This window comes from Hyperolius riggenbachi, chromosome 4, assembly GCF_040937935.1.
Source record: "Hyperolius riggenbachi isolate aHypRig1 chromosome 4, aHypRig1.pri, whole genome shotgun sequence".
In the NCBI taxonomy this organism is placed as follows: Eukaryota; Metazoa; Chordata; class Amphibia; order Anura; family Hyperoliidae; genus Hyperolius; species Hyperolius riggenbachi.
The window spans coordinates 49,727,691-49,742,100 of NC_090649.1; the positions used below are offsets into that span (position 1 = coordinate 49,727,691).

The 14,410-nt window shown below is 42.9% G+C and overlaps 1 protein-coding gene across 2 annotated transcripts in view; it reads left to right on the plus strand.

Annotated features, from left to right (window-relative positions):
* PAQR8 (progestin and adipoQ receptor family member 8) overlaps positions 1–13,761 on the plus strand; it is a 104,741-nt gene extending 90,980 nt beyond the window's left edge. The window contains exons 1-2 of one of the 2 annotated variants that reach the window (XM_068278999.1): positions 261–282; positions 11,637–13,761. In XM_068278999.1, coding sequence (XP_068135100.1) covers positions 11,680–12,741 — 1,062 coding nt within the window. In that variant the 5' untranslated portion in view covers positions 261–282; positions 11,637–11,679 and the 3' untranslated portion in view covers positions 12,742–13,761. Of the gene's footprint in view, positions 1–260; positions 283–11,636 lie in introns of those variants that run through there. The other variant, XM_068278998.1, reaches the window with a different exon arrangement.
* The last annotated feature ends 649 nt before the right edge of the window (positions 13,762–14,410 follow it).

Here is a 14,410-nt window from a genome sequence, read left to right on the forward strand (position 1 = left end):
AAAGGCTGCTAGTGGGTTTGAGCCCTTAGGAGGTTGCTGCGACTTCACAGATTTACATAATGTGTCACTCATTGTTTAAGACGCCCACATGTCAGACCTGCCTAGTAACAGAAATAGGTGTTGGTGATGATAAGGAGGGGAGAGGTGCTGGAAGTTAACAAACACTTCACCTGTCGGGCAGGTTCAGGAGAGGCAGCCGGGGTGAAGGCTGCAGGACTGAGGGGACTCTGCAGTTCGGGAGAGATCTCGGGACCACAGCGTGCTGACAGTCCCACTCTGCAGGTATAACGCTTCTTCCCTGGTGGCTGCTGCTTTCCTGGAATAAGTTCTTTCAAACTTCACAGCTACTGTAAGTTCCTGTTTAGCTGCACATAGGAGTGTTGGCTGCCCTTATCCCAGTCTCATCAGCTGAGATTCGCTGGCTGGCGACAGGCACAGCCTATTAGTTGTTGTTTTTGGCCGTACATTGCTAACTCAGAGCAACTTGTGGCAATGAAGCTATACGACAATGACGAGCTAGAAATTCTGGTCTGGCAGAAACTGGAATTCAGGTTCGGAGTCGCTGATGAAAGGGGTGAATGTTACATTTGGATGAAACACCACATTTTATTTTCATAGCATCCAGAATTTGCAGGCGTGGGGTTATCAGCAATTTCCTGTATGATCTCCATCACCCCCTCCTCCCCTTCCCCAACCGCTAAACTGGTTACAGGTTAATCGACTAATAATTCCCAAATCAGATTTTCTTTATTCCCTGCAAAGTTCCTGTTGTTTCAGCGCAAATTCTGGTTCAATGTCGAACTAAAGTTTACATATTTGTTAGCATTCATGCTCATCAATGGAAGTGTGTCTCTACAGCATCAACTGTGTCGCCAGTTACAAATCAGCTACTAAATGTTGTGTTATACAAAAGTATTCCTGAGCTGTCTGGGTATTCTGTTCTGGTCCATGCCCTATCCCATAGAGCCATATCAATCCTTGCCATGCACTGATGAGGACCAACAGTACAAAACAGGCTGTCTGCATGTGGGGTTGATGTGGCTTTAAAGATTTAAAGCTATAGGCTTGCTATACACCAGCAGTTCTGGATGTAAGTCTGGCTACAGGGGCATAAAGAGATAATTTGCATATGCAACAGTGGTGCATTGTGGGTAACCACAGTTACACACGTAAGCCTCATTCACACCTAAAAACGAAAATGCAAATGCAAGCATTTTGCATTTGTGCACTGTGCCCCCCCCCCCCCCCCTCGCCACACCACTGCGCGCTGCATTTTTATTAAAAGCGTGTTTTTTCAATCACTCCGTCAGGAAGTGAACTCTTTAACCCGAAAAAGAATAAATGCAATGGGCCTGATTCACAAAGCGGTGCTAACAGTTAGCACGCTGGTGAAAAGCCCTTTATCACGCCTAAACCCAGTTTAGGCATGATAAGTTTAGGTGTGATAAGTTTAGGTGTGATAAGTTTAAGCACTAACTGGGTTAGCACAGCTGATCAAAAGTTTTGCGCTAACAAAGTCTGGTGCACTTTGCATAGAGTTTAGTGGCGCTGCTTTGCGTGCGGGACTTTGTGCGCGATCTAAACTTATCTAAACGTATCATGCCTAAACTTATCATGCCTAAACTGAGTTTAGGCATGATAACATGGTTATCATGCCTAAAGTCTTTAACTGGGTTATCACCGCTTTGTGAATCGAGCCCTATGTATTTATTCTTTAAAATACAAACTCAATTGCCTCACAAAGCGATTTTGTGAGCGTTTAGCGCTCTTCCTATACCTTCTATTGAGGTGGAATCGCCTCAGAAATGGTACAAGCACAACTTTGCTGACCGCAAAGCGGGCTCAATGCGCTGATATGAACCTCCTCATAGAGATTCATTACACAAGTGTCTTCTGGGCGATTTTGAAAATTGCCTGCGCTTGAAAAAAGCAAGAAAAGCTAGTGGGAACAAGCCCTCAAATCAGAAATATCGCAAATACTTTCTGTTTTAAGAAGGCAAACCACACAAGCATTGCTTTTTTTAGTAGGAGGGCTTTTCGGTCTCTTTTGGTTCCCTATATTTTCTTAGCGGTTTTGGGTCACCCCGAGCTGTTTGGGTATTCTGTTGTAAAAAGTACATATTCACAAAGTGCGATATGAGGCTGAAAGCATTTTCCAGCATGCAAAACTTGCATGTGTGTGTGAACTGTCCCATTGACTATTAACATTGGTTTTCAGCTGCGATGCAATTTTTGCAGGCAGGAAAATGAATGCGAATGTGTGTGTGTGGTGCTTGCCTGATGGTTCAGTGCTAAAAATAACTCACTGAATTCCTGTGTTTAAAGGTGCACATTAACGGTACAATACTTTACTCAGATGCAATCATTTGATCAAATTTGCAGGGTCATAAGTAATTAGAAGGTAAAATATTGATTGTTCCCATAAATGGGTCGATTACAGCTCTCTTCAGATCGTAAGATCATAGAATCCAACATTCCGATTGCCGAAATTCTGTGTTCGACTCGACCGTAAAATACTTTCACGTTGAATTTCTCCACATACTGGGTGGTTTTCTGTACTATGAATCGTAAAAATCTAAATGAATGATCGCATCTGTACCACTTAACGACCGCCTAACGCCGATAGGCGTCGGCGGGTCGTTAGTGGTATAGCATGGAAACGGCCCATGCCAGTTCACGGAGGCTGTCTCCGTGAACAGCCGGAGAGCCGCCGAACGGGGCTCGCCAGCGAACTGTAAACAGGCGGGGAAGAAATCCCAGCTGTTTACATCACACGGCGCTGCTGCGCAGCAGCGCCGTGACGTAGATCGGCGATCCCCGGCCTCTAATTGGCCGGGGATCGCCGGCATATGATAGGTGCTGCGGGCTGGAGAGCCCATGCAGCACCGATCACTGCAGAAAGCCCTGGTCCTTAAGTGGTTTTAATGAGCACCTTTATGTACACAGGCATGAACCACTACAAATGATCCCTAGCAGTAAATTACATTGTTTCTGACCCCAGCAGGCTCCCCTACAACAGTGGCTCCTCTAGGCAGCTGCCTATATCAGGCCCAGATTTACATCACTGGAGCCTATAGGCACAGATGTCCTGGCACCCTAGACTTCACCCTCCATGAAGCTACAAACCCACACCGAACTGCACCGCAAGTGTGCTGGCTGTCCCAGCTGTCACTTCTCCCTTACTTCCCTTTCCCGTCATAGGTAGCTACAGGTGTCCCTTAACCGGTTCAGCGCCGCAGTGCCGAAAATCTCATGCATCCGAGCAACGTTCACCTCCCATTCATTCGCCTATAACTTTATTGCTACTTATCACAATGAATTGATCTATATCTTGTTTTTTCCGCCACTAATTAGGCTTTCTTTGGGTAGTACATTTTGCTAAGAATTATTTTTTTCTAAATCCATTTTAACAGGAAGATTAAGAAAGAAATGAAAAAAAATCATTATTTCTCAGTTTTTGGCCATTATAGTTTGAAATTAATATACGCTACTGTAATTAAAACTCATGTATTTTATTTGCCCATCTGTCCCGGTTATTACACCGTTTAAACGATGTCCCTATCACAATTTATGGTGCCGATATTTCATTTAGAAATAAAGGTGCATTTTTTCAATTTACGTCCATCACTATTTATAAGCTTATAATTTTAAATAATATAATAACATACTTTCTTGACATGCATATTTAAAAAGTTCAGACCCTTGGGTAACTATTTATGATGTTTTTGTTTTTTTTTTATTGTTTTTTTTTTTTTTTGTTTTTTTAAATGAAAAGTGTATGTGGGTAATTTTTGGTGTGGGAGGGAAATTGCTAATTTTAAATGTAAGATAATGTAATTCTTTAATTAAAACTGTGTGTGGGTGTAGTTTACTATTTGGCCACAAGATGGCCACCGTGCGAAAAGTCCTGGATGCGAACGATGTCGCATCCAGGAACTTAAATGCAGGGGAGTTGTTTCCTGGGGGGCAGAAATGCCACGCTCTCTGGATAGAACGCGTCGGTATTTCTGCGGGGAAGTTAGATCGGTGAATGGAAATTATATTCCCATTCACTGATCGGGGGGCTAGCGGCGGGTGTGCGCGCGGGGCGCGCGATCGCGCACACCACGCAGGGAAAGTAGCAGTGCCTTTCTGGACGAGAAAGCTCGTCCAGAAAGGCAGAACTGGTTAATATTGGGTAGCCAGATGTACCCTCAGTATTATGTAGCTAGAGGTGCCTTGACTGAAGGGAGATCTCGTCAGTGGAATGCCGAGAGCTGGGTGAGTAACCTCTTATGTACACTCTCATCAGGAGCTTGAAGGAGACAAAAGGAAACCGAGAGCCCAATATAATGTAGTATCTCAGTGACAATTAGTCAGGTGTACAACAAAGTAATGGTTATACTCAGAAACGTGTGTCGCCACAAAGGCAACTACTGGATAAGCGGGTGGGGAGAATTATAACCTGACCCCGCTCAGGTTTAAGAAGTTGCTCTCTGTAGACAGGAAGGAATAGGGTTACACCCCTCCACCAAGGGTAGACTAGACAATTTGTAAAGCAGTAACACAGAGGCGCCAAGTAGAGTAAAATCGATTAAAAACTGTTTAAAAGGGGAAAGTTGGTGGACTCGCCTCCCTCGTAGAAAGAAAGACCGGACAATGGGACGTTACTGTTGACAGAGGCCATTGACCCGATTTTGTACCCTCCAAAAATGTTTGCCTGATGAAGCGTGATTGTGACCGGTGAAACGCGTAGCAACTTTGGAGCTTTTAATAAAAAGCTACTTTATACTGTGAGTAACGTCCCATTGTCCGATCTTTCTTTCTACGAGGGAGGTGAGTCCACCAACTTCCCCCTTTTAATCAGTTTTTAATCGATTTTACTCTACTTGCCGCCTCTGTGTTACTGCTTTACAAACTCTCATCAGGACTCTGCATAGGGGAGGAGGGAGGGAGGCTCTCAGGGAGGGGAGTGTGCCACCTTACCATCATTAGGTGCCTGTAGGCACGAACCTACAGTGTCTTATGGTAAATCCGACCCTGGCCTATATGGGCCTGCCCCATGCTTACACACCTGATCCGCATACTGTCCTCCTGGATCAGAAGGTGTTGTGGCCAGTGGATCAGTACAATGGCACAGCAGGTAGGCAGCATTTGTCGGAGATGACTCCTCCTATCTTCCTCTTACTCTAGTCTAGCTTGTTTTGAAATGCTTTGCTAGGAGGGCAGTTGTGAGTTACAGAAAACACAGCTTAGAAATCTCTGCCAATTTGAGGTTTCCCACCATCAGTAATTATTAATGTGCTTTCTGCCTTGCTTGTGGCATCAGTGGTGACAACAAGCTTATCCTCACCGCTGCAGTGTGCTGCTCCTCAGATTCATCTCCTTCCCTTAAGGGTGACAGTACAGAAGTGTTACCACACCTGACAGGAAATGATCACTGTTGCGGAGGCTTCACACTTGTCCTGGCTTTGTTTGCATGCACTTTTTCCGCAAGTACGATACTGCGCTTGTGTATTTTTAATTCTTTTTTTGCATGAACTTTTGCGCGCTGCTTGACAAGCTCTTGTTAATGAGGTTCGGAGGATCCCAGTGCTGGATCAGGGGAGGCAAGGGGGGCAGGGGAAGCTTCTGAGGTAAGTATCCGTATGGGGCACCTTTTTCACTATCGTAACACTTAAATCTACATGAAAATCCACTTTAAACTAGCATGCAAATTTTTGTGCACATTTTCTGAGTACCCATTGACTTGCATTTAAAGGAAATCTAAAGTTAAAAATAAAAAAAGTAGTTTAACTTATCTGGGGCTTCTTGCAGCGTCCTGGAGTCATCCTGTGCCCGCGCCGTCCTTCTACGACCCTACTGTCAGCAGTGGCGACGACCCCCTGAAAGCTTGCCGGCCATGCACCTCCGTGTCGTGTCCCCATGCACGCCAGTGTTCTGCACATGTGCAGTACGGGCATATCGCTACTGCGAATGCGCACAACGCTCCCAGAAACTGGAGCGCGATCAGGGTGCATGCAGCTCGGGGCCACGCATGGGCAGTAGCCTCCAACTGGCCACACCCAGCCAGCTTTCAGGGGGTCGCCGCTGCTTGTTGGAGGGTCTCAAAAGGACTGCACAGGCACAGGATGACTCCAGGAGGCTGCAAGAAGCCCCAGGTAAGTTAAACTTTTTTTGGCTTTATTAACCCTTTAAACACAAATCGCACATAGCGCACTCACACACACACAAAAACCAAAACACAACACACTGACCTGCTGTCTGAATCTAAAACGCAGAAGAATCTCAAACGCAAGTTCGCATAAGAATGCCAAAAAGATTGCAATGGAATTGAAATACACTTTAAGTTCGGCTATCTCGTTTTTGTAAAAATGCAATTTTAGGCAGCGTTTATACTTATCCATTTGAAATCTTGCATGAATTTTCTTAATTGCAATTTTTTTTTTTACCTTTTTCCTCTGACATTTTGGGATTTTTGTGTACATTTTAATGCAAATTTTCAGCATCCCCCTGAGCATACGAATGTAGTGATCTTTATAATCCCATGCAATTTTTTTTTTGGGGGGGGGGGAGGGGGGGATGAAATACTATTGTTACCCCACTAAAGGCACAAAAAAGGGGGCGTGTACTCAGGTAAGTAACTATTTGTATGTTTTGTTTTGGTTTTGTTTTCTTGTTCACATGAACCTGCCAATTCCCACATCCCAGCAGGCATCTGAGCTCACACTATAAACAATGTACTTTCAAAACCACTTTATTTGTAGAAGGAGAAAGGTGGTTATAATTTGTGTCTGCCATGCCTGGTGAGCGGAGGCCAAACTCGTTATTTGCATGACTGACTTCTGCAGCACACACACCTCAAGGTGCCCCTTTCTACTCTTCCTGCTGGACTGGTGGCAGCCAGGTATAAACTGAAACTGTGTCAGGAGTATTGTGCAACTCCGAGGAAGTGCCAGGTATCACATCTACAGCGATACGCTGCACGACTGCCTGCAGTTCAGGATTTTAGCTCTCCAAGGTTGCCCAGGTGTGAATCAGTGTGAAATTACATGATGAAGCTAGAAAGGGACAGGCAGTCCCTATGTAGGCCTTATTACAGGCTATCATCAGAGCACAAGGAGAACCTGGCCATGATGATCTCCAGAATCACCCCTCCTTCTGTGCAGGTGTGAACACACACCTAAGTACTCATAGCTCATAACTGTGCCTTTTCCAAAGGGACAGTCCCTCTTTGGGAACCCCTTCGGCATATGGCCAAGCTGCGCATGCACAAAAGGCCGCGACTACCCGGATTACCGGGAGTCATATCAGCAGAACGGAGGGGCCGAAGAGGACGGCGAGGGAAACCATGGTCCTCATGGGGCTGGAGGAAGCCCCAGGTAAGTATAAATAAGGACCAGTGTACCACCTCAGGTTCCCTTTAACTCATAACTAGTAACTAGAACTCATGCCCCGATGTCTTGATGTCCTTTTACTTGTTTTTTAACCACTCCTGGACGGTAGTGATTGAAATCTATGCCCTGTTTGTGGCTGCTTACTCCTTCACATGTATAGAAAGGACCATAGAAAGAAAAAATTCATACAGAATCTTTTAAATGCAAAAATATCAAAAACTTTACTGACACACATTGAAAAAAGTAAAAAATCTCTCTGTAAAAGGAATACAGAATTTATAGCACAGATATGGACTTTATCGTAGACTTAATGCAATTTGGCACTAAGGCCTTTTTCTCAAATTGCATTAAGTCTACGATAAAGTCCATGTCTGTGCTATAAATTCTGTATTCCTTTTACAGAGAGATTTTTTACTTTTTTCAATGTGTGTCAATAAAGTTTTTGATATTTTTGCATTTAAAAGATCCTAAATGAATTCTTTCTTTCTATGGTCCTTTCTATACATGTGAAGTTCTGAAAGGGTAAAGTGGGTGACCCTAAAAAGGATCAAAGGTTTTTTCTTTTTCTCTTTGGTGTTAAAAGACAATACTCCCAATTATATAAAAAACTGGCTGCTTATTCCTGCCAGGGCGTAGATTTCAATCACCCCCGCCGCGTCATCCGCTCGCTCTCGCCGTTCCCACCGCTGTCCGTGTCGCTGCACTCGCTCACTTCCGTATAGCGAGCAGAAGCCAATTTCATTGGCTCCTGACCCCATGATTGCTGTGAGCCAATCACAGTTCTTAAAAGGGCATGGATGGCTCAGGTCTTGATTCACACATAAATCTGCACATTTCCGGCCTGGTCCAATACTGGCCTGTCCTGTCAGTTATGCTTCCGTTTCTATCAGTTTCATCTGACAGGATTGGAACTGCACAATTTTTATGTGTGAACACAGCCATAGAAACGTAAACAAAACTGATGCCAACTGTCAAAAACTGACAGGACAGGAGTGGACACCTTTTGTGTGTGAAGCAAGCCTTAGGCGGATTCCCACCACCAACCGGCGTTATAGATGTGCTGTGGTACGATGATCGCATCGCACCGCAACACTAAAAATAGCTTTCAGAGATTACCGCGGCAATGCCACTTTCACTTGCCTGACAGCTCCTAGTTTAGCTCAAAAAGTTATGTCTCCTCGAGGCTTTACATGACAAATTTGCTTGCTTTGTCCCTTTGACAGATAGATTTCATTTAGAAATTCCTAAGGTATTCTTGTAAGTCAGAAATGCTATGAGCAGACTTTTTTCTCTCGATTGATTGGCGATTGGGTGGTCATGGATTGGGGGTGTGTGGAGTCTTCAGCTTGTCAGAGAGACGTGTATTTTGGCATCCCTGTAGAGCAGACACTCAGGATATTCCTGTTTATCTGGTGACAAATCAGCACTGATTTCCAGGAAAAAGCTCACTGGGTGTGTAAAGTGTAGGTTATAGGCAGGGCTGACTACATTATTTTTAGATTGCTGCTACAAATTGCTTCTTAAAATAAAACTTGGCTCCTCGTTCACAACAATACATATCATTGATGTATAGAATTACAGCGAAGAAGCATTTTACTGGAGCCAGGGAACGCCTGTTTTTGGTTGTGTTATTAAAGATACATTTGCTTGGGTGGAGAGCAGTTGCTATAATCAGCTGTCAGACAATTCATTTATGCTGATTTTAGGTTTTTGAGGTGTGTGCTTTTTTTTTTACTTTGTTGGCATTGTGTTTTAGTTTTGTTTTGCGCCGGGTGTCACCATGGTAGGGGTGACACCTGGGCAGAAATTATCAGGACTCCAGCCTTTGCAGTGGTGGCGGTGATGGGATGTGTAAAAGGTACCGTGTGCTGCATTTCATGTGTCTGAGGTAACATTTGCTTCACTGCATGTGTGGCAGGTAACGTTTTGCCTCATTTCATGTTTGAGAGGTAAACGTTTTCATACGTGAGCGAGGTAACTTTTGTCTGAAGGGGGTAACGTGTGCTGCATTTCATGTGTCAGAGGTAATGTTTGCTGTGTGTCGGAGGTAACATTTGCTGCATTGCACGTGTTGGAGGTAATGCTTGCTTCATTTCATGTGTGGGAGATAATGTATGCATGTATGGGTGGTAACTTGTCTCCATTCCATGTGTAAGAGGTGCTGCATTTCGTGTGTCAGAGATAACGTTTGCTACATTTCATGTGTTGGAGGTAATGGTTGCTGTGTGTCAGAGGTAAATGAATTCCCAAGAGTTGAGCTTTAAGCACCATCTGCTTAATTTCATGTGTCGTTGGTAACATTTGCTGCATTGCATGCATCTGAGATATTGTTTGCTACATTTCATGTGTTGGAGGTAATGGTTGCTGTGTGTCGGAGGTAAATTAATTCCCAAGAGTTGAGCTTTAAGCACCATCTGCTTAATTTCATGTTTGCTGCATTTCATGTCTTGGAGGTAACGTTTGCTGCATTTTTATATGTTGGATGTATCGTTTTCAGCATTGCATGTGTTGGAGGTAACATTTGTTGCATTTCAGGTGTAGGAGGTAACTTTTGTCTGCACTTCATGGGCCATATGCAATTAACTTTTTTTCTGAGTTTTCTCCTAGGTGATTATTTCACAACTTGTCAATAAAATGCCTTTTAAACAAGCAAGCTAGAAAATACACAAAATTATTTTGATGGTACTTTTTAGCAAATTTTTAGTACTTTGTAAATTGCAGAGTGCTGCAAAGTTACTTTAAAACAGAAGAAAATTATCTCCTAGGAGAATACTCAGGTGAAAAAATGAATTGCATATGGTCCCGAGTGTTGGCGGTAATGTTTGCTGCATTTATTATTTGATGGTCATAGCAGCTGCATTTGATACTTTGGGGTCATTGTTGCACCATTTGAAATTTTTGGGAAAACTGATATATTTCACTGGCCAATTCTCCTAGTACTGAGTTTGACCCCTTTTTTGCCTTTAGAACTGCCTGAATTCTTCATGGCATTTCATGAGATTTTGGTCCCTATTGGTATTATAGCATCACCCAGTTCCTGCAGATTCATCATCTGAACATCCATGACGTGAATCTCTCATTCTACCACATCATGGGGGGGGGGGGGGGAGGCTTGGATCACATGGGCTTCTGCGTAGCAGTAAATGTGACATTTTCGGTGATGAAAGTGACATTTAAAAGTGATCAACCGATGTCTATTTGGTTACAGCTTTTCGAGTTGTTTGCATAAACACTGAGCGGTAGATCCCATCATCTCCTCTTGCCAGATGACTTTATTCGAGTGGTTCCGTGCCCCTCGATTCTTAACTCTTTTCTGCTTGGTAGCAAAAAGGTTTTTGCATTGGCTACATGGGCCGCCGCAACCTGTGCCGCCAATTGCCTATGTGAACCTTCCACTCTACAAAGGATCATTTTTGTTTTGAATAGTGTGGGATAGTGATGACCCAAAAATTTTCCAACATGCTAATTGGCTTTACCCAGACGGCGAAACTAGGGCTAGCAAATCACTAAATAATAAATACTGTAGCCGATAAAAATGGACTGCCAACGGTTTAGCTAATTAATTTGCTAATCCCAGCTCCTGGGTAAACCTATTCAGACCAATATTGGGCCCCTATGACTTTAGTAAAAACCCTGATGGTCCTGGAACAGGGAATGAGGGGCACCAATACATATCTGCATGGGAAATGTAGCTATTCCACAGGCTACAAAAAGTGTTTTGTTTTCCCTGCCTTATTTTCAGAGTAGTAGCAGTAAGGTATTGTACCGTGTTAGCCATCAGTAAAAGCAAGAAGTTTTAAATCAGGATGATACCATTTATTGGCTAACTAAAAATGAATAAAACTTGCTTATTTTTATTCATTTTTAGTTAGCCAATAAATGGTATCATCCTGATTTAAAACTTCTTGTCTTTATTTTCAGAGATTTCACTAATTTCCAGGAAGTGAGGAAAATGAATTCCCCAGAGTTGAGCTTTAAGCGCCAAATTTCATGACTTTCTTGATAAAAATAATTATATAAAGTGTAATGGGAGAAGATATGTTTACTGAGGCTGTGAGGCAATTCTAAGCCACAACTCGACAGGATGACTTATTCTACCGCCTGACGTCTTTGGTAAAGATATCTTGCAATGGTAAATGAATCCAAATTAGATTACCATTCAGAGATAACACAAAAATAATTCATCAGTTATGTCAGAGATATGCCCTTATTTTCATGTCCTAGTTGGGTATTTTAATTTTTTTATCTTTTTTGCCTTAGGTCAAAACAAAAACATCTTGGTATTTGTCACGTTGCTCCTACGATGACGACGTCCATTCTGGAATGCATCAGCACGTTGTCCATCAGTGCCCAGCAGCTCCGTCGCCTCCCCAAACTCCTGGAAGGTGACCTTCTGAAGATGCCTACTACAGTCAAGGACTCCGATGTACCCAACCTTTTCCGTGAGCCTTATATTCAGACTGGATACAGGCCGACTAACCAAGACTGGAAGTACTATTTCCTGAGCCTCTTCCAGAGGCACAATGAGTCTGGTAACGTCTGGACACATCTCCTGGTGGCCTTGGCTTTTCTTCTGAGGTGTAAAGCTTTTTTGGAGACAGAGGACTTCCAGTGGAATACAATGTCAATGCCATTGGTCATATATGTACTAGCCTCGGTGACCTACCTTACATGTAGTATACTTGCACACCTCCTACAGTCCAAATCCGAGTTGGCCCATTATACTTTCTATTTTACAGACTATGTTGGTGTTAGCACTTATCAGTATGGCAGTGCCATCGCCCACTACTACTACAGTTCCAACCAAGCATGGTATGACTGTTCCTGGTACTTCTTCCTGCCAGGAGCTGCTTTATTAGGATGGATGTCTTGTTTGGGTTGCTGCTTCGCAAAATACCGCTTCCAACGGCCTTATCCGCTCATGAGGAAGATCTATCAGGTTTTCCCAGCTGGTCTGGCCTACGGGTTGGATGTCAGTCCAATTCTCCACCGCATCTTTTCTTGTTATATGGAGGGTTGCTGGGACAACGCCGTGGTGTTCCATTGCCTACAAGTCATCTTCTTCGTCATCAGTGCCTACTTCTTCTCCTGCCCAGTTCCAGAGAAATTCTTCCCTGGTGGCTGTGACATTTGGGGCCATGCCCACCAAATATTCCATGTGTTCCTAGGCCTGTGCACTCTTTCCCAGTTTGAAGCCGTGCTCCTCGATTATAAGAACAGACAAGACCTTTTCACGGCACGCTACAGCCCGGAACTGACTCTTCTTACCTGCCTGTCCTTCTTCGCCCTCATTGCATGCAGTGCAGTCACAGCCATGTTTTTACGGCGAAGGGTCAAACAGAAGTTATCAAAGAAAGCCTTGTGATGAAATTAGTATTCACTTATCAACAATTTAGGAGATACTAATTTGTTTACGACTAAAAAAAAAAAAAAATTAACTCGAGGTTGGTAATCTCGTTGCCTAAACCTGAATTTCGATAATACTGAAGGAAACTTATTGATTACTGCACTTTTTTGTTTTAATGTTGTATATTATTATTTTCTGTGTGGAAGTTATCCAAACATTCTAAAATTTTTTGTAAAAAATCGATTTGTACAACGTATTTGCTCCACACAGCTCCCGCAGGCTGGGAATTGGGGAGCAAGGAGGAGAGGGGTGTAGAGGGCAAGTCTCATGAAAGATAGGAGTATATCGGTGGCAAAATTGAGATCAACTCGCCTGGACACCAGATGTCAATGAACATTTGTGCAATGATAGGTTGGGTTCATTGGCAGAGAAAGATGGACCATGAAGGTTCTCATTTATCAAGGTCATGGTATTGCCAAAGAAAAATATGGGAGCTGTAGTCCACCATCACTGTTTTCCATTCTAGAGAACCTTTCATTATGCCTACAGAGTAACTGCTCCTGTTGGAAATTAAATTAGCATTTTTTGAGCAACGGCGATTTAAAAAAAAAAAAACGCCGTAAAATCGCTAGTGCAATGAATCCATATGGGATAGTTCATATCTGAGCATTTCATCAGCTTTCCACTCAGCAAAGCGCTGCATGTACTATTTTTAGGGTGATTTTGATACAATGGAAGGTATAGGAAAAGCGCAAAATGCTCACAAAAACTCGTTTTGTGCAGAGATTGTGTTTGCGCTTTTAAGAATTAATACATTGTATTTATTATTTTCCGGGTCAAATAGTTCACTTCCTGACTTGTGTCAGGAAGTACAAAAAACAAATCGCTCTGCAATTTGTCTCAGCGCTTTGAAAAGTGCTTTACAAAAAATCGTAGCACGCAGGTAAACGCCGGAAGGGGGGAAAAATCACTCACAAAAGCGCAAAATGATGGCGTTTGCGATTTTAGATGTGATCAAAGCCTCAAGGTGGTCACACGCCATACAAATTCTTTATATACATATATATATATATATATATATATATATATATATATATATAATTTTTTTTCAGTATTACAATCAATTTTTCCTAGAGATTGTAACGTTTAAAAAAATAATAATAATAAAAAAAAAATCTGACCAATATGTCACACAAGTTTGTTTAAATTTCCCCAAAATTTATTGAAAAAAAAAACAGGAAAGTCAAACGTTTTGTTGCATTGTTTGTGGGCACGTTAAAAGTGGTCACACACAATAGAATTCTTTATTAAAAAAAGTTGAGACTTATGATTCATTTTTCGGATTGCTTGTAACTTTTGAAAACTCTGCCCATTTTTTTACCCCAATCATGGAAAACATGATTAAAAACTATCTTTAAAAAAATAGGAAATTCGTACCACGTGACACAGCCGCATGTACTGATGTCACTTCATGTGCTGTGTCATGTAGTATGGCAATTCAAAAAGACGAGATGCAGGAGGAGGCGCCCTTAGCATGCAACTCTCACCACGTGACCGGGAGGTACCCATCCACTTGGGAGTGGGGAGGCCCGGTGTAATGAAAGATTTTCCAACCCATTATATTTTGCAACTTGCCATAGAGGACAGTGTATAACTGCGTAGGCGTGGCTTCTCTCTGTTAACACGC